General features: G+C 36.5%; 1 protein-coding gene across 3 annotated transcripts in view; it reads left to right on the forward strand.

Moving 5' to 3' along the window:
* The window catches only part of LOC117432024 (potassium voltage-gated channel subfamily KQT member 1-like), a 336,879-nt gene that overhangs the window by 176,589 nt on the left and 138,734 nt on the right, over positions 1–21,556 (forward strand). For all 3 annotated transcript variants that reach the window (XM_034053396.3, XM_034053397.3, XM_059002045.1), the window contains exon 14: positions 20,447–20,522. In XM_034053396.3, the coding sequence (XP_033909287.2) occupies positions 20,447–20,522 (76 nt within the window). The remainder of the gene's footprint in view (positions 1–20,446; positions 20,523–21,556) is intronic.

Here is a 21,556-nt window from a genome sequence, read left to right on the forward strand (position 1 = left end):
CAATAACACACATTTTACTTTGGCTATGCAAACCCTTTGATTTATAATCTTTGTGCACCTCATACCTTAAAGGGAAAGTATCGATCATATTTATCTTGCTTGAATTCTGCTCCCCTGTTCAGCACTTCTGTCTTGGTATCCCCCTAGTATTTTCGGTTTGTGTAAACATATGTATAGTACATCCTCTAATTCGTTCTGGTTTGCCTCCATGAATAAGAGAGGCTTGCGTTTTCTTCTACAACCCAAAAGTGGTACTGAACAATGAATTAATTTAAGACAAGAATGTTAAAGGCCAAATGAGTGTGTTAACCCTTTCAAAGCTGGGTTTAGAATGCTATGCTGGAATTCTGAGCTGTGTGTTTTTTTGTTTTTTTTGCATACACTTGTTTTTAAGAGGCATAAGTCATTCAAATTTTATTTAATCACCATAAAACCCTATATCATTCAAAAGTCTACTTGAAGAATTATTTTCAAACTGGTTCCCCAACACTTGATCCTCCCTATCCCATTTCAGGGTTTCAGGTCCCAAATTATGGTGCTACAGATAAAGGAATGTCCCCACAAGAGATACAGTAGTAATCTGTCTCCATCTGAAGACCCTTTTTTCCAGTAACTATTTACATAATTCGGAACATTCTAGAATATAAAAAGGCACAGAAATTACAAAGTACAATTACAAACATATTTCAATAACTATGTATGTATTCACTTCGTCATGAAAACCATAAACAGAATGAACTTTGACCTATTGAGGTCAAATAAGTAAATAACACAATGAATAAATCAAATAGTAATATATATATATATATATATATATATATATTTTTTTTTTTTAAATAAATACATACAAAATTGTAAATAAATACATAAAATGGTGCATAGTAATAGATCCTCCATGCCACTGGAGTAATCAAAATCACTCAGTCTCAAAAACCAACTCCATTGCAGCCTGCAAGTCTATCTTGCACGATTATTTACTCCTCACAAAATTAGCTGTGTCTGCTTTCACTCCTAACTACAATCTTATCCGGGTTCAAAGTTCATCGAGCCTTCCCTTCAGTCTGTGCAACTGTTTTAAGCCTATCAGTACACACAGATCACATTTCAGCATCATTTTAAATTATGCAATTGGAAAACAAAACAGGCAGCACTGTGAAACGGTGGGCCCAAAATACTCAGGCTTGGCCTTGAAAGGGTTAACTGATAGAAACAGATATTTCTGTGCATTATACAATAAAGGTTAACTCTTCTAGTAAGTGCAGGATGAAAGACACTTTACAATCACCTGCCTACTTATGTACCTTTTGCACCTGTGTTTGAGTACACGGTTCAAGTAATAATTGAGTTGTACACTGCAGATTTACCACAGATATTTAGAGTCTATCAGCACTGTGCTGTGATTTCTAGTCTCAGCCAAGGGCTTTGACTTGAGGGCTGGTTTGTTTTGATTGCTCCTCATTTTATTATTATCTGAGATGCAAAAAATACATCTATAGGTTAATTCACATTTAAGGCCTGTTTAGCAAAAAAGTCTAAAAATAAACACTGAAAAATATAATCCCTTAAATGTTATTTGCCCTGGAGGCATCTTAAGCAGTTAATTCTCCATTTACCAGTTCTCTTCCTTTTTAGACAAGCTGACAAACTGTGTGGTGATTGTGTTAATGCCCAGGCCTTCATAGGTGGAAGAATATCACTACACTATTTTTAATATGTCACTTCTCACCTGTTTACATCCTATTATGTGTGTTCTGTTTATTCTGTATTTGTTATTTCTGCTTGTTTTCCATGCTTACTAACTCCCAGCATATAGCTTCTCAAAGCTGATTTCCTGAAGTTTAGGTAGGCAAGCACAAACAGCTTCACCTCTGGGATCAATATGCTTCTCCACCTTCATAAAAATCTGCCTATTTTGCTGGAATAGTTAACAAGCATGAAAGTCCCAATTGTTCCCAGGCCTAGGACCAACTAGAGACCACAATTCAGCATAGCCGATCAACATCGCTTCTTTAACGTTGATTTGAGGCTAAAGCTGCTTTGTGGATCGGCACACAATATGTATTTCTTCCGTTTCAAACGGAATGAGATGATCAGAACCTTCGTGATGTAATGTGGAGTGCCATGACTTAACCCTTTGTTTCAGACAATAATAATCTGTAAATACATTTCAGCCCTAAGATCCAAATTAGTATGCTTAGAACCAGCAAAAACTGCATGATCTGCCCATTTGAATTTAAAGTAAGATTTATATTTCTGCAAAATGCTCTACTGCAAAATTACAAATCCAGCAAATTCAGTGTAATGAATTCAGGATAGTGGGAAGCATCTAATAAGGAAATACACTAACTTACAAGACCTTCTTTAAAGCTGTAGCATCCCATTATCACATTCATTTTTACACTAAAATATAATTCATAAGTATTTGTTATCAATTCCTTCAAAGTCCAGCCTTCTAAACTATTAGAAAGCAGATCTCATTGACAGTTAAGTTTGTTTACATTTTTTACTACTTGCAGCAGTAGGGTGTATAAATAACATATGCATGGCCTGTAGGAGCTAACAAAACAATTCTTATTAAATCTTATTACATACAGTTGTATGCATTGTACTAAAAAAGTTAAAGTAGGCATATGTTTTGACAAATGATGTACAAAAACTACCTAATACACTTCAAAAAGTTTTTCCTTTCAGTATTGAAGATCTTATGATTGTATGTCTTAAAGTTAAGTTATATAACAGCAATCTTTAAAATCTCCCTCAAACCAGCAGATTAATTGGCTTGTTTTTCCCTTAATACTCAAGCTGGAGATGTCGCTAGTGTAATGCCTGACATTCTTTTCATGAGTGCATCGGTCTGCGTGACCAGTGTTCAACTTGGGACAGTTTCCTGCATTTTATAGTTTTAATGCTCATCGTTTTGGTCAGCGGTCTTGTTCTCCTAGTCTTGGTGTGTTATAGTCATACATTATGTATTAATTGCGTGAAACATGCTATAATCATTCAAAAATAGAGTTGTTTTTTTTCAACAGTACTTTAACAGCCCATGCTGAAAATATCCAGTGCAGTATTATTTTTTTCAGTATAACAAAGCCATCATAAACAATAATGACAAAATAAAATAGTTGTATTAATTTTGATTTGTTTCCCAGAGCAATGTGATATTTTGCAGCAGCGATTAGTTTCCAGTCTAACAGATTGATTTCTAGTATGTTTTGGGGGGAGTGAAAAATGGATGCCACGGACAAGATTACAATTAAAATGCCTACTTTTGTGGACAATAGAGGACTGTATGTACCTGGCTGTCTGTACATGGGTATTGTTCTGGATTGCAACTTCTGTGACACACAGAATCCAAAAGCAAGAATGTGAGCCATTTCTTTACATACAGTGCCTAAATATCCCAATGTCATCCCCAGGGAACCCACTGGGGCTCATTAACCTTACAGGAAAGTCGAAGAAACTCCATTGGGAGCTATTATAATCTGAAGAAAGCCTAGCACACCACAATAGATTTGGAACAGTGTGCAATGGCTCATTCCTAGGGATCTTGGTTTTGAGGAGCGCACAGAATGCTGTAACATAGCCCCCAGCTTTTTAGAGAAATGTATTTATTTTGAGCCAGCTCAGATTTTTGTAGCAGGGACAGAGCCATCCACGACAGTAAGCAGGCTAGCTGAGTGTTGAACATGTCAAACCTCCTTCAGTGTACAACGAATCAGAAAGACAATTAGGAAGCTCCTGAGGTTCTTATTGGAAAAATGTGCCAGTAACAAGGGACATGGAAGAAAATAGAAAAACGTATACTAATACTGAGGTTATTTACTTATTTTTTTAGATTCAACATGAAATATTTGTATATATTCAAATGCTTAAATAAAAAGAATACACAAGGGTTACATTTGAAAATTGCTAGATATATTTACCTTCCATCCAATATTCTATTGTTTACCTGGCGATATCTTATGCTATCGCATTAAATGAAGAAACCTGACAACAGTTTTCACAACGAAGAACCAGAGTCAGTTACATACATGAGTGATTTATTATGATTTTTTGTCTGTTCTTCAAAAATAAACACCATAAATGAAAAACCCAATAATAGCTGCCATCATAGCACCATCTTATACATGCTGATGCTCTGAGGTGTAAGAGGCACAAGACATCCTGTCAGCAGAATGCAACAACAACAACAATACATATAGAAACACAATGGAAATGAACACTCTGGTTTTACATATATTCAATGGCAGTTTATACTTCAGTAAAGAGAGTTGTAAACAAGTTAGCACCATGTATAAATGAGTGCTTGGCTGTAGACGATAGTATTTCATTTATTTACTAACTCACTGCAGCTGCAGGGGCGTTTATGTTTTTCTGGTAAGGGGCACATGTAACTTGGTAGATATAAAAATCCACTCGCTCTTGATGTTTATCATATCACCTTAACCCCTTGGTGGAATCACAGCTTAACCATGTATGGTTGTATTTGTGCTGCCCTGTATAAGATTTTTAAAAGAAAAACAAGAGAAGGGCAGAATAAATAATTACAATACAGCTGTCAAGCTTGTCTAATCTGTAAATACAGATGGGGCACCACAGTAGATGCAAGAAATACATCAGTAAGAAATACCACATAGGACAAATGCGTTTTTTCTTACATCCACTTGGGGCAGAGTGTTTGAAGGGGATAATAAGAACATAAGAAAGTTTACAAATGAGAGGAGGCCATTCAGCCCATCTTGCTCGTTTGGTTGTTAGTAGCTTATTGATCCCAGAATCTCATCAAGCAGCTTCTTGAAGGATCCCAGGGTGTCAGCTTCAACAACATTACTGGGGAGTTGGTTCCAGACCCTCACAATTCTCTGTGTTAAAAAGTGCCTCTTATTTTCTGTTCTGAATGCCCCTTTATCTAAGCTCCATTTGTGACCCCTGGTCCTTGTTTCTTTTTTCAGGTCAAAGAAATCCCCTGGGTCGACATTGTCTATATCTTTTAGGATTTTGAATGTTTGAATCAGATAACTGCGTAGTCTTCTTTGTTCAAGACTGAATGGATTCAATTCTTTTAGCCTGTCTGCATACGACATGCCTTTTAAACCAGGGATAATTCTGGTTGCTCTTCTTTGCACTCTTTCTAGAGCAGCAATATCCTTTTTGTAACGAGGTGACCAGAACTGAACACAATATTCTAGGTGAGGTCTTAGTAATGCATTGTAAAGTTTTAACATTACTTCCCTTGATTTAAATTCAACACTTCTCACAATATATCCAAGCATCTTGTTGGCCTTTTTTATAGCTTCCCCACATTGTCTAGATGAAGACATTTCTGAGTCAGCATAAACTCCTAGGTCTTTTTCATAGTTCCCTTCTTCAATTTCAGTATCTCCCATATGCTATTTATAATGCACATTTTTATTGCCTGCATGCAATACTTTACACTTTTCTCCATTAAATTTAATTTGCCATGTGTCTGCCCAGTTCTGAATGCTGTCTAGATCATTTTGAATGATCTTTGCTGTTTTACCAGCTGTATATAGAGACAAATGTTTCTCTATTGAGGCCACTCGGGTGCATTTAACTTCTAGAGTTTTAAAAAGTCAGTGATGTGATGATTGAAACAGAAAATGTATACAAAAGTCATTCTAAACAACAAGAATACATTAGTGAAGATAACTGTCATATCAAGTTGCTCTTTACTGTAGGTGCCCACAAGTATAGCAGAATTCAGTCCTTATGTCTATAAGAAAAATGACCTTAAAGAAAAACATGACTTTTTAACAGCTGAGCACTTAGCAGCAGCACCTCGTAGGTAGTGGCCGGGTGTGTGTTATAAAAGTAAACAACTGAAAGTGGAGTCGGGCTTCGTGTTGTAAGGTGGCGAGTAACATCTGTGATTGTATATGTTCTATTAACATAGGCCTTTTCCTGAGGGCGCAATTAGCATGCAATGTTAGGACCAGTAGGAGGTACAGAAAGCAACATGGAGAGTCATATTTTTGCAGGGGTCACTGGGCCGCTGTACCTCCTCAATGTCCCAAATCTGTAAAAATGTTCTGTTTGTTTAAATAACACTCATTATTGGGGCGGTGGAGCTGTAACATCTATCCAAGCCTACCATGGTGAATAATGAGCGCTAACTAGTCCTCCTGCTGGCTTGATATAGATCATTGTGGAAAACGCATACCTTTTTATGTGAGTCGATAGTTGAAAATAATCTGGTGTCTCTGGCCATTTTCTGTAGCCTTATACTTAAAACTTGGATAGACAACCTGGCTTTGACATTGCAGTGCCAAAAACACTTTTCTTATTAAGAACAAATTATTATAGGACTGTTGTTCCTTTTATAAGAGGAGAAATGTTCTCAAATAATATTAAAACGAATTTCTTACCTGGCTCCAAGTAAATACTGTTCTTGGCTTTGGAGCCAGATAAGAAATTGTTCCTCATTTTAATATGAAATATTTCTTTATATTGTTCTTCTTATAATAAGAAACTTGTTTCTATGTAAGGATATTTAGGCAATGTGGTTCTGCTGGACATTTGAATTCTCGTCAGCTTGTCCTGTTCTAATTGAACACTTCTATACAATAAAAATCTGTGTTATCCGTGGAGGCCACCTTCCAATTTAACCTGGAAAAAAGCATTATTCAATGAACCTCTATTTATGAGCATATTGTCAACTAACACTTGACATATCAATTGACACAATTTAAGATTTAGAATTTTCCTAGTGATTTTGTAGTTTTCATGTGGTCATTATCATCCATAGTTTGCCATGATTTTACATGGTCTTTAATATAATTGTTGTATGTTTTACTAACACTGCTAGGCTTTTACCATAGCAAAGTGTTATAAAGTGTTTTAATAGCACTGTATACCTTATATGATAATATATTGCTGTGCTAAGGATTGCAAAATGTCATTTATTACCTACACATTTGTATACAAGTGTGTATTTAAGAATAATTTAGCTGTAGAAGTTACATAACACTACTAACCTTTTGAAAGTATTCATACGCACGTAATACCTATAATAAGCTAATTGTTTTAATTGTGATTTGATTCATGGATTGTCAAACAAGAAAAAAAAACCATGAACAATGCAATAATACTAAAATAATAACCAAGCAGTGGTATTTAAAGAAAATGTATGATATAAATCCTTCCCATTGTTTGGGAAAGACGTTGCATATTTACAGAGCGTAAATAAATCCTGGAAGCTGACCTGAGTCAATTCAGATTGGTCATTATTTATGGCTAATAAACCCCAGTCTGCTGCCAAGCTGAAACCTGGTCAGGTGAAGTAGCCCTCTCGCTCCTCAGCTAAAGCCATTATTCTTGTTTTTACCCTTACAATGTCCTGGAAGACAGCCAGCTCCCAGTTCCATTAATTTAATGAAGTCAGCCCACAGCAAATTCCCTCCTAATCTCTCCAGGACCCAAGTTTGGGAGCCTTGCGTTCAGAAGGGTAAATTCTGAGGACGCCTGCACCTTGTTAACCCTGGAAGTGCCAGAACAGCTTTACCCTTCAAACAGGAAGAAAATAAAAGAAACAGGTCCAAACTGGTTTTGTCGTTGACATTGTTGTTGACATTGCCTGCAACAACAAGAAAGTTGCAGAAATCTGTTGCAGTATTTTCCAGATTGATGATGCTATACTTCAGTAAACTTTTTTTTTTATTTATTTTTTTTTTAGTTCATTTACGTGTCAATCAGGGGATATCAAGCATACATACATACATATACAGTATGCATACATACACACATACATACATACAGTACTGTACAAAAGTTTTAGGCAGGTGTGAAAAAATGCTGTAAAGTAAGAATGCTTTCAAAAATAGACACGTTAATAGATTATATTTATCAATTAACTAAATGCAAAGTGAGTGAACAGAAGAAAAATCTAAATCAAATCCATATTTGGTGTGACCACCCTTTGCCTTCAAAACAGCATCAATTCTTCTAGGTACACTTGCACAAAGTCAGGGATTTTGTAGGCATATAGTCAGGTGTATGATTAAACAATTATACCAAACAGGTGCTAATGATCATCAATTCAATATGTAGGTTGAAACACAATCATTAACTGAAACAGAAACAGCTGTGTAGGAGGAATAAAACTGGGTGAGGAACAGCCAAACTCAGCTAACAAGGTGAGGTTGCTGAAGACAGTTTACTGTCAAAAGTCATACACCATGGCAAGACTGAGCACAGCAACAAGACACAAGGTAGTTGTACTGCATCAGCAAGGTCTCTCCCAGGCAGAAATTTCAAGGCAGACAGGGGTTTCCAGATGTGCTGTCCAAGCTCTTTTGATGAAGCACAAAGAAACGGGCAACGTTGAGGACCGTAGACGCAGTGGTCGGCCAAGGAAACTTACTGCAGCAGATGAAAGACACATCACGCTTACTTTCCTTCGCAATCGGAAGATGTCCAGCAGTGCCATCAGCTCAGAATTGGCAGAAAACAGTGGGACCCTGGTACACCCATCTACTGTCCGGAGAAGTCTGGTCAGAAGTGGCCTTCATGGAAGACTTGCGGCCAAAAAGCCATACCTCCGACGTGGAAACAAGGCCAAGCGACTCAACTATGCACGAAAACACAGGAACTGGGGTGCAGAAAAATGGCAGCAGGTGCTCTGGACTGATGAGTAAAAATTTGAAATATTTGGCTGTAGCAGAAGGCAGTTTGTTCGCCGAAGTGCTGGAGAGCGGTACACGAATGAGTGTCTGCAGGCAACAGTGAAGCATGGTGGAGGTTCCTTGCAAGTTTGGGGTGGCATTTCTGCAAATGAAGTTGGGGATTTGGTCAGAATTAATGGTCTCCTCAATGCTGAGAAGTACAGGCAGATACTTATCCATCATGCAATACCATCAGGGAGGCATCTGATTGGCCCCAAATTTATTCTGCAGCATGACAACGACCCCAAACATACAGCGAAAGTCATTAAGAACGATCTTCAGCGTAAAGAACAACAAGGAGTCCTGGAAGTGATGGTATGGCCCCCACAGAGCCCTGATCTCAACATCATCGAGTCTGTCTGGGATTACATGAAGAGAGAGAAGCAACTGAGGCTGCCTAAATCCACAGGAGAACTGTGGTTAGTTCTCCAAGATGTTTGGGCCAACCTACCTGCCGAGTTCCTTCAAAAACTGTGTGCAAGTGTACCTAGAAGAATTGATGCTGTTTTGAAGGCAAAGGGTGGTCACACCAAATATTGATTTGATGTAGACTTTTCTTCTGTTCACTCACTTTGCATTTTGTTAATTGATAAATATAAACTATTAACATGTCTATTTTTGAAAGCATTCTTACTTTACAGCATTTTTTCACACCTGCCTAAAACTTTTGCACGTACTGTACATACCTACATACATGTTAGCCTATTCTCGAATCCAATATCGGACAATATGCAATGCAATTGTCAAGGGAAACAACCATTGTAGGCACTTATAGGCTTTTGATGCCATGGTAACTACAGTGCCTTATTTCTATTTAAATTTATTAACGTGTCTGTGATGTAATTTACTACATAGTTCACAACATAAAAGGCCTACAATGTATAGTTTTAAAAGGAATAATATGAGATAATGTACCATATAGAAGAATAAAGGATAATAAATGGATATATAGACTCAATATCATGATACTTGCAGGGTTAAATAGAAAGGAATAGTGCAGCTATGGCCAAACGTTTTGCATCACCTAGAATTTTAGGATTGAGACGTAATATAAAAAAACGATATGATTTATATTTAACATCATGTAATCATATCTTTATATTACTTCTGATTGTCTCATCCATCTTTAAGAGAATAAAAGACAGTTCTCTTGTTGTCAAAGTCAGAAAAATAAAACTGATGGATACAGTTCAAAAAACTAGTTACACTGTAGTTACCATTTACTAATGTTTACTACATGCACTTAGCTCACAATTCTGTGATTTTCAGATCATAGAAGTCAGCATTTTGAAGTATATACTAAAAACCTATGGTATTTGTAGATCTTGAAATCTCTAATAGCGATTCAGCTCACGTATTCATATATAAATAAAATATGTTTCATAATATTGTCAATATGCTTCATAGCAGTCATTCCTGCTTGATAATTCAGCTTGGCCTTCAGGCAAAAATGATCACATTCATATACGTTTACATACCATAGACAGATTTACAAATAAGTTAATTAAAATGAAAGGGGAACAAAATGTCCCAGGTAGCATTAGAATTCAATAACTCCACCATTGAAAAACTTTCAATGTGAACCAGCCAAGCATAGAGTTTCTTTACTCTGGGGAAAACCATTACTGTGGGGAATATTTTATTTGACATTAACTAGCAAGTATACCCATTGCTCTTTTCAGCATTTACATTTGTATTAATGGGCAGGGATGGCTTCCGTTGGTATTGTTGAAGGGTGCAGTCTGCAGAGTTAGGTGCATACACAAAAGCTTCACATTTCTGCTATTATTCAAATTCATTTTAAAGCCATCAATCTGAGCCGCAATGGCACAGCGCTGTGTCCTGGTTCATATTACTGTAGGTGATTTATGGGAAAAGCTTTGTCCTAAAAAGAAAACACAAAAGCCAGCTAATCTAAATCCCTAGGGTGCCACCAGCCATTATAAAACTATTTATCCTCGAGCAACTTCTCAAGTTGAAAAAACTAATTTTTGTCTCTAATCATTTCTCATTTGTTTTTTTGTTTTTTGCTGCAAAGGGAAATCAGGTTTGAGAGATGTTCTCTTTTAAAGGAGAATATTAAACACATGACTCTTAATGTTGTTGTTAGAATTAGAAAACTGTTCAGGGATGCTAGCTGGTCAGATTTTGTTCTGTTTTTTAAAACTGAAATCTCTTTAACAGTTGCCACATAAAATACTTATCAAGCCTGGAATTATCTATTTTTCAGACCATACATATATGTAGAGCCCTGTGTTTTTTGCAAATAAAACAAAATGCAAATATAAAACAAAATAAAATGAAAAAACATTGTAAAGCAAACAATCACATTTTTAAATGAGGAGGTTATACAAAAATACTTTAAATAAATACTTGCAATCGTAGTTGTCAAGGCTCATCCGTTACCATAGACACGGTCTGAAGGGATACTGAAGCTCTGACTAGCACTTGCACAGATGTATAATTTGGAGCGAGTTGTTTGGGAATGAATTATAATGGAAGAGAAGAGATGTTTGTTTCTAAAATTCTTAAACCACGCATTACAATTAAACAACACTGCAAAGAATTGAGCATGAGGGGATGTGTGCAGCTTATGCTGACAAAATAATGTCAGATTTTCAAGAGATATCGACATTAAGCATTAGCTGTTTATTTCTTTTGGGGAAAATATGGATTGTTTGATTATATTTTGTATTAGTATTTCTTTATTTTATTTCAAGTGGTGCAAACTTTGTACTGGAGAAAATGCTGTTTTGGTTTTGAATGAATTTGATGAATGAATCTGCTTTGTTTAGTGTTTAAATACTGAGAAACCCCAAGCTTACTTTATACTATAGCCCTGCTTCAGTGCAGTGGGATTGAAATACAATTCCTATCTTTTTTTAATGGGTAGATTGCCCCACAATAGTATGGCAGTTTAATAAATAATATGTATGTAGTTAAAATATGATGTATATCAATAATAGTATACATCTATTTGAGTTGTTTATTAATGTGTATCTGTAATAAAATGAACACAAAACTAAATTTGTGAAATAAAATGAAATTTGTGAAATATAAAACGAAAAATTTTATAAAAAGAAAAAAAAAAAATAATAATTTCACAGGGCTAGGTTAGGCCGGACAGGCTGAAGTCTCAAGACATCAGGCTACCTGGTGGTGCGTTGAAGAACAGAATTTCATTTATATATAAACATGTGGATGCCAACACCTGGCATCACATTCCTGTGTCACTATATGGCTGCTCTATGATACATACCACAAGCGGGCATCTTAACTACTATGCAAAAGAGCCAGGCTCTTCTGTATTCATTATAGAACTTTTAATCTCATCTCACCTTCAGAATCACATTACATAACACTGCCCATTACAATAGCAAATTGCATGCTTTGCATCTCTGTGTTACGTAGCCTCTCTCTAACACTTTGTTTCACCCAGCTGCAAAACCTGGGTACAAGCAACCAATCTGTAAAGTGTGCCATCTGTTAGCAAACCAAAATAGCCTGTTGAAACTAAAATACACAGGATTATACTATAAACCAAGGTCATGTTTACTTTTTATGGGCATTAAAAACCCTGTGGAACAAATTTCACGAATGTTTCACATGCATTAGCTCTTAAGCTGATTGTTATTGGGGAAAGATTTGCCCTAAGTGGTTAATGTTTTAGAGCAATTTGTCGTAGCACCTCCTTTTCTTCCAACCTCAAACCCTCCAATGGCGGAGTCTAGTAGATGGCCTTACATTTTTGGAGTGTTTATCTTCGATGACCCCTGTGTTGTCATAGCGATTTGGGAGTCAAATAAATGGCGATGCCTTCACCTTAAGTGGTTTTGTCTGTCTGGCCTGCCAGTTTGGAGCCAAGCCACTAAGGCACAATGGCAGTCTGGACTAGTTTAAGAGACCCACTGGGTATATATAATTACCTCTGTTTGCTTTCACCTTCAACACTACTGCCGTTAAAACAGTACGTATAAAACGACTTCATCTAATATTTCAGCAGGGCTAGGTAGAGAACGAGCCAGCAAGAGATTTCTGCCTCCTGGTTTCATCTTTCTTTCTTTCTTTCTTTCTTTAAGCTGTTAAGAATAGCAGGAAGGGGGCACTAGCTGGAACCATTTCGATAGGTTTAACATGCAGTGGAGGGATGTTGTTTTCTGGACAATCCCCAATGAAACACTGGAGTCAGTGAAACATGACAAAAACATGACTTCTGTAAGCCACATTTTCCATAGGAAAAAAAAGAAAGTAAATATCTTTATTTAATTTGACATAGAAATTGAAGGAAATTATTTAAGACATTTATTATTGTACATTGCATGGCAATCCCATAATGGATGTACAAGAGTGATGTGTTGATGTTGTAATAATTTTGATTGAATCCAATTTTACATTTTTAAATGACCAGTTCTCTATAGGGGGTCATCTGACATTCATGCAATATGACCGTGGAGTTATTATCCAAGACACAGCATATAGAGTATGGAAAATGTATATTGGCTGTAAAGAATTATATGATAAATCGGGACACTGAAAAAAATGGAGACCAGTAATAATATAGAAAATTAATTTTGATATATAAAATTAATTTTGATAAGCACAAAAAAAAAAAGTTCCAGCCTGGGTATAGTTTGTGCAAAGTGATCATGCAATGCATCCTGTGGTGCTCTCTTGTGTTGCTGTTTGACTTGAGCAGTTTGTGACGGCATGTCTTACCATTGCATTTAAAGGACAGTAAAGGGCTGGGTGCAAACTGCTAACCTTGCGGTTTCAAGACGAACATATTCCCATTAAACTTACGATCAAGCTGTCTTGTCCAAAGTTAAGTACGTATCTGGTTGAAGGAGATCCATTACATTCTCCCCCGCTTCATGAAGGCTCATCCTCGAGCGCGTCCACTAACCCAGAGTTTCAATTTGGAACTTGTCCAAAAACACTTCCACTAACCCAAAGTTTCAATATGGAGCTTGTCCTCAGGAATCCACTAACCCAGAGTTTCAATGTGGGGCTCATCACCTGGACCACTCGCCAGCACCTGGAGCGCAAGCCAACAGATATTAAATTAACTTTTTCAACCACACGGGTCAGGATTCTTTCCCATAGGGTGCCAATGTAATGAATTGGCATTTCAGCCCATTGAATTGAAAGGAGAGGCACAATATCTAATACATGTTCCAGAGAACTGCCAGTCCTGTTGATTATTGCTTCGTTGTGATTGTAAAACATTGTAAACATGCAGTGAAAGAAAGGGTGGAGGCCTTTCTCAAACTGAACACTCTTTTAATCTCATCTGTTTGTTGTTTAAATATATTATTCTTTAAATATATATATAAATATATACAAAATATAGTATGGGGTGCTGTGTAAGGTACAATCTGATTTTCAAAGTCAGAGAGCCCCTATACTAATTAATATATATATATATATATATATATATATATATATATAGTGCTACCCCATTATAATGCAGTTGTCGGGGTCCATAATTAGGAGACCGCGTTATTTGTGTTTCACCTTGTAACGAATATTGGCATTTGGGCTCCCGAAATGCTTTACAATAACCACAAGCCAAATTAATGTTAATACAGTGGAAAATGAAGAAAGGAGACACACACAACTTGAAGGTACTCAAATCCACGGTTCATTGGGACGACTATTAATATTTATTTCTTAGCAGACACCCTTATCCAGGGCAACTTACAAGTGTTAAAAGATATCACATTATTTTTACATACAACTCCATTATTTTTTTTACACATTATTTACACATTATTCCTGGCCCCTCTTAGCTTGGGCCACACAACAAACCACAAACAGCACACCCTCACTATAATGAACCTGCTGGGAACCAACGTGAAATGATTTTTGTTTTGGATGCATAGCTACACAGCGAGCGCTTCTTAAGATAAGAGTTCACTTCAGTGCGGAGATGGCATCCCGTGCTTACAGACCGCGATTTTGAGAGTGTGTTTATATTATCTTTTTTTATTTTTTATTTGAGGTCCAGAGGCCAGGTTTGTTATAGCCGAAAGTTTGCTTTAATGAAGGGCGTTCTAGCGAGGGTGTACTGTGCAATATATATATATATATATATATATATATATATATATATATATATATATATATATATATAGTACTGTGCAAAAGTTTTAGGCAGGTGTGAAAAAATGCTGTAAAGTAAGAATGCTTTCAAAAACAGACATGTTAATAGTTTATATTTATCAATTAACAAAATGCAAAGTGAGTGAACAGAAGAAAAATCTACATCAAATCTATATTTGGTGTGACCACCCTTTGCCTTCAAAACAGCATCAATTCTTCTAGGTACACTTGCACACAGTTTTTGAAGAAACTCGGCAGGTAGGTTGGCCCAAACATCTTGGAGAACTAACCACAGTTCTTCTGTGGATTTAGGCAGCCTCAGTTGCTTCTCTCTCTTCATGTAATCCCAGACAGACTCGATGATGTTGAGATCAGGGCTCTGTGGGGGCCATACCATCACTTCCAGGACTCCTTGTTCTTTACGCTGAAGATAGTTCTTAATGACTTTCGCTGTATGTTTGGGGTCGTTGTCATGCTGCACTTCTCAGCATTGAGGAGACCATTAATCCTGACCAAATCCCCAACTCCATTTGCAGAAATGCAGCCCCAAACTTGCAAGGAACCTCCACCATGCTTCACTGTTGCCTGCAGACACTTTCATCTGCTGCAGTAAGTTTCTTTGGCCGACCACTGCGTCTGCGGTCCTCAACGTTGCCCGTTTCTTTGTGCTTCATCAAAAGAGCTTGGACAGCACATCTGGAAACCCCTGTCTGCCTTGAAATTTTTGCCTGGGAGAGACCTTGCTGATGCAGTATAACTACCTTGTGTCTTGTTGCTGTGCTCAGTCTTGCCATGGTGTATGACTTTTGACAGTAAACTGTTTTCGGCAACCTCACCTTGTTAGCTGAGTTTGGCTGTTCCTCACCCAGTTTTATTCCTCCTACACAGCTGTTTCTGTTTCAGTTAATGATTGTGTTTCAACCTACATATTGAATTGATGATCATTAGCACCTGTTTGGTATAATTGTTTAATCATACACCTGACTATATGCCTACAAAATCCCTGACTTTGTGCAAGTGTACCTAGAAGAATTGATGCTGTTTTGAAGGCAAAAGGTGGTCACACCAAATATGGATTTGATTTAGATTTTTCTGTTCTGTTCACTCACTTTGCATTTAGTTAATTGATAAATATAATCTATTAACGTGTCTATTTTTGAAAGCATTCTTACTTTACAGCATTTTTTCACACCTGCCTAAAACTTTTGCACAGTACTGTATGTATATATATGTATATATACTTATTAATGTATGGTGTTCTATCCTCACAATTACACGATTAAGTGCATGTAGTAAATATTAATACATTGTAACTAAATCTAGTTTACATTCTTCTTGTATTTTGAATTGTATGCCAATTAACTAACATTTAGCTGTTGCTATGGTATCCTGGTTAGTAAATGAGTAGTTTCAAAATTCACCTTTTTTGTTTTTAAGAAAAAGAAAGAAAATATCGAGATGAAATCCCAGTTTCTTGCATATTCAGCAAGTTGTCAGGGTATATGAGCACAACTCTGAATCAGAATTTAGTGACAGGGTAATTTTAGCCTTTCTTCTGTGGCCAGCAGTTCCTGTTATTTAATGCCCCAAGGGGCAATCTAATCCATTTTAAAACGGCAAAGTTAAAATATCACAGTAAAGGAAAGAGGCTCGGCTTGGGCATGACTCGCACGGACTGCAGGAATGTGTGAAAGGACGAGAATAACCTCAGACTGTAGTAAATTGTAAACCGATGGCCTTGCTAGTGCAAATGATGAAAGATTTGATTAAACGTGAACTTTTTGGCGCAATTCCAGTGTTCTCCAATATCTCTTTTGACCAGATGTTGTAACACAGATACCTGGAGTAAAGCCTACTAGCCCTAGGGAGTTCTGTCCGGACTGTCCAATCCCACTGCTTGCATGATTGATTTATTTGTTAATTAACAATACCCCAGGATCAACTCCCTGTTGGCTGTAGCACATTGCTTGTGGGTGTTTAGACAAAAGATGTACAAAAACAGCTGTAATTCAAATACAGCTTGAATATAAATCTAACTTTCTTTGGGGCCATGTTCCAAAGGGCAGATTTAAGAAGGCTCAATTTACTTGGCTTGTGAGCAGGGTTGTGTTTTATTTTTTTTATTTGTTTTTTTTTTATAAAACTAGACAAGTGCCCAGAACTTGAAGAGGTAAAATATATGGTCTTTGTTTTTATACTGACTTGGGTCAAGCCCATTTTTTTCTGACCTATCACAATGTATTTGTCCCAGTATTTGCTGGAGGTACTTCCTGTGTTACTGGACCCCACCTCTTACACTCGTGGTGCTGCACATACAGTAGGAAACAATAGGGGGGAGACAACTGTATTAGTTATAGTAACACTGTATAATGAATGACCCTTACTGGCCGAATAGGCACACTGCATAAAAGACACTGACTATAAACCCCACTAGGGGGGATTCCCGTTTATCGAAACTGTAGCGTGTCTGCCTTTTTAGTGCTGAGGGTCAGCAGTTCAATTTCAGACCTCTGAGAAAATAAAATATAATAAATCAATTAAAAAAGCTTTACAAATGGCGCCTAACTAGTGGTACGACTCACACGGGACGTGTAGCCTAATTGCTGAGTTCAGATATGTGCTGCTCAGTTGCTCTGTGCTCGAGGCCAGGCTTTCTCTAAACAGGGGAAATACCTAATGAATGACCCCTACTGGCCAAATAGGCACATTGTATGTGTGCATAAAGACACTGACTACAAACCCCACTAGGGGGTTCCCCTTTAGCAAAATTGTAGCGTGTCTGCCTTTTAGTGTCGAGGGTCAGCGATTCTTTTCCAGACCGCAGAGAAAATATAATAATAAATACATTTTAAAAAGCGTTACAACTGCAAGTCAATGGGAGATGAAAGCAAGTGTTTCTATTAAAGTGTTTTTATTTTAATTTAATTTTTTTACATTTTCCTTTCACTCTAAGCTGACAGTGTTCGCCTGAGTCAAAGTAAAAGAAATTCTAGACACCAAAAAAGATCAACAGAAAAACAAAAAGAGTGCTTTTGAGAACTGTCTTATGCTAATACTGTATGAGAAATTAAAAATGAAAAATAAAAAGGTGATAACCTGTCTCCATGTATTTAATTTATTGTCAGATATCTCCAGTACAAATGTCTGTTTCTCGTAAAACGTTTTTTTTTTTTTTTTTATTGTACTTTTAATCTGATTAGTGACTGATCAATACATTGATTTTACAATAAACATGCCATAAATACCAGCAGTGCTTTGGTGTAGTACACAAAAGTTAAACACTTTTACAGTAATATGTTGGACTAATATATTGGCAGAATGTATTCCAGATACATATTTTGGTGAGAATAAGGGTTTTAAAAGTAAGGCAAACCAAGCCAATTTAAATATGTGGTTGAAGTCCCCATTTTGTGTTCTTAATTGATAGTAAATAATATTAATTATTTCTGATGGTCATGAAAAAAGGGAAGCATTTCAAATATGTTATTTCTGTGGGGGGAAGATCTATGAATTGGGTTTGAAGTGTGTTGGTCAGGCTTTAATAGGGCACAACATGATTTATAATTAAATTAACTGTGGGTTAGTTTGGCAATTATGTGAATTGTAGACAGGTGACATTTAACATCAACTACAAGGATACTAATATGTCAACAAAAACAAACAACAATTAAATACAGATAGTTTAGTACTGCAAGTAGAGCTTTAGGGATTTTAATACCAAGACTGTGTACTATAGCCGGTGTTAGGTACCCTGTTTTTTTTTTTTAAGATTTGTGAGTAGCAATCAATGAATGCATTGAAATAAAAGTGCTGCTTTTAGAAAATTAAATTAGAAAATGAAGCTTAATAAAATAATAACAATAATAATAGGAAGATACATTTCCTAAAAACGGTGTTTACACAAGTTTTTAAATTTGAATTACTTTTCAGAAAATTAAGTTTTCCAAACCCCCCCTGGAATTCTTTTGTGCCTGAACCTGTACTAAATGAAAGAAGCCATGTACCCTACAGCATTTGTTTCAGTCCACACTGCTTTAACATAGGTCAGATCTGACGTAATTGGGGGAAAAAAAGGAGTGTAGTTTTGCATATAACTGCTTGTCCAATTGTCACAAAACTTGCACAAATGATTGAATATATCATAATCTGGGAGCATTGGAGGATGTCTTTCTGTCGGCCGGCTGTCTGTAGCACAAGCTATTGAGCTATCGGAATCTGAGAGTATATGTATGCAGTTGTCTGTCTATCTATCTGTATGTCAAACATATTTGTGCATTCAATGGATATGAGTCTTGGTGATTAACTTCACTTGTCAATTTTCATGTCATAATGCTTATCCAATTGTGAAGAAATTTGATTTAACATGGTCTAGTTTTTGAGATTATTAGTTTCTGGGTCATATATTGGGGTCTGTCTGTCCGTACATTTGTCCATCTGTGTAACATTTTTGCACATATTTAGAAAACTTCTTATTGAGGGCATACTGTAATATTAGTTAGCATAAGTAAGAGGAGTATCAGATTATAGGGATATTGGATATGGGGGTGCCTTTATTTCTGTACATCTGTCCATCTGTCACATTTAGTTTTCAAAAAAGTTTTTAGATTTTAAAAGTAAACCCGTTTTCAGAAAGCGTATATTTAAATATTTTTATTAGATGAACTATTCCAAGAAAACTTTCCTACAACAAGTAATCAGATTTTAGTTTTCCAAACGGATCATGAACCCCAGCACTGGGTCCCAATGTACTGTATCACTAGGAAGGCCTACTCCTGCCAGGTTACTGCTCATTAGCAGTGAAAGCAAAGTTTGCATGAACTCTGTCTTGTTATGGTTAAGCACACAGGAAACATGTGTTTGTTTTGTTAATATGTGATGATTGTGGCAAATAACTGTTTCCAGATCTTTGTAAATATGTATTTTTTTTCCCATATTGAGTCAATTCTGCTTTCTCCTTCAGATGAGATATAATTTGTCATCAAACTGTTAAACACTCAATAGTGCTGAACTTATAAATACTAAAAGAAACGTAATACACTCAATGACAAACATTTTGACTAGAAGACATTGTATAAGACTTTTATGGCGTTTGTCATTTTAAACATTTCTTTTAGGTTTTTCTAGATATGAATTGTGTAAATTGCACAGGAATGCTATTTTGACTATTACTCCACTGAAATGTTATGAGATTTTGTAGTTAAAGCTATATACTTTGTTTTACATTTCGAACATTTTCACTTTCAAATAAAATGGTTTAGTTTTAGTTTTGTTAGTCATTTGCACAACATATAAATAACATCTAAAATGGGTAAGCTGTTACATACATGGTGAAACCATTTAAATTACCAAATGGTAATTGTTATAAAAATTATAGCTCATAGTAAGACCACACCCCTATTAAGGCTATATTTAGTTGGTCTCTGTACTGGCCTTTTAATGTCTAGTGGACTTTCTTTTAGTCTGGCTCTTTACCCATGTGTTCTACGAAGTTGGTAGCTTGCTTTTTTTTTTAGCAAAAGACGCAATTGAGGGCGATACCAAATCAACGTATTGTAACTCTTGCTAACCGAAAAACAAGCAAATGTAATACAATTATTTTGTAAAGTGCTTGTGTGCTCCCTTTTCACCTGGCTCACCTCCCCCTTTCCCTCTCTTTCCCACAGACTACGAGACCAGCACCGCGCTGCCATTCGCGTGATTCGCCGGATGCAATACTTTGTGGCCAAAAAGAAGTTTCAGGTGAGTTGTGAATGGGAGTTTTGTTTGGTAAATAAAATAATAAAAAAAAAACTTTGCCAGTTAAAGTTTCCTTTATGGAGAGATGAAAAGCTCAAGCCAGCACAATTCCGGTTTTTGTAATTGGGAGCTACACCCACTATTCTCTGCCTTGCTGAATGAGATGATTGTTCAGTCAAGGGAGAAGGGGGGGTTGTAGTCCACTGGGAACAACACAGGTTCCTGAAATTTAGCCCAATGTAATTTTTTGACTGATGGCCATGACCTTTGCCCCCGCAAACGGTCTGTATCACTGCTGACATTCTGGTTATCTCTTCATCAATCAAATGCTTGCATTTGTTTCCCTAACCACTCCTATACAGCCTACCCACTGAAATGAGTCCTACAATAATGTTTAACAACTTCAAGTCCAAAAAAAGTTTTGTGGTGAAATATCAGTTCTGTTTTATGGCTGTTCCCCCGCCAATGTAAATAAGGGTGTGCACTGTAATTTAAATTTATTTTCTGCATCTACAAATGCATATTAATCACAAGGTGTCCAAATGTCAAGTTACTCACTGTAAGATTGAGCGATATCACGTATAGCAGCATACAAAGTGTCAAAATGCATCCATATGTTAGCTCCACGGTGAAGTGCTCTGAATTTTAATTGCGTTTGGAATGGGGGGGGGGGTGCTAAAGGCATGTCAATTCTTCTAAAAACTCAAGAAAGCTGGAAAATACTGCACAAAGTACAAGAAAATAAACTACAGTTCGAAACTGTTTCAGCATACACACAGTCATACACTTTCCCAATTGCTGGTTCATTAACTAGATAAGTCTTATATAATCAACAAGATATAATACACAGGATATTTCTCCAAATATCCAATTGGTAACTGTGACAGGCTGGACGAGTGGTCTGACGTCAGGCAGAAGCAGGAAGGAAAACTGACACCAGGGAAGTACTGCAGTTTAAGGTGGCGTTTGCCGTTTTATTTAAATAACAAAAATAAATAAAAGGCTTAAACAAAAAAAAAACTTGCTCACAGAGCAAA

This window comes from Acipenser ruthenus, chromosome 27 (assembly GCF_902713425.1).
Source record: "Acipenser ruthenus chromosome 27, fAciRut3.2 maternal haplotype, whole genome shotgun sequence".
In the NCBI taxonomy this organism is placed as follows: Eukaryota; Metazoa; Chordata; class Actinopteri; order Acipenseriformes; family Acipenseridae; genus Acipenser; species Acipenser ruthenus.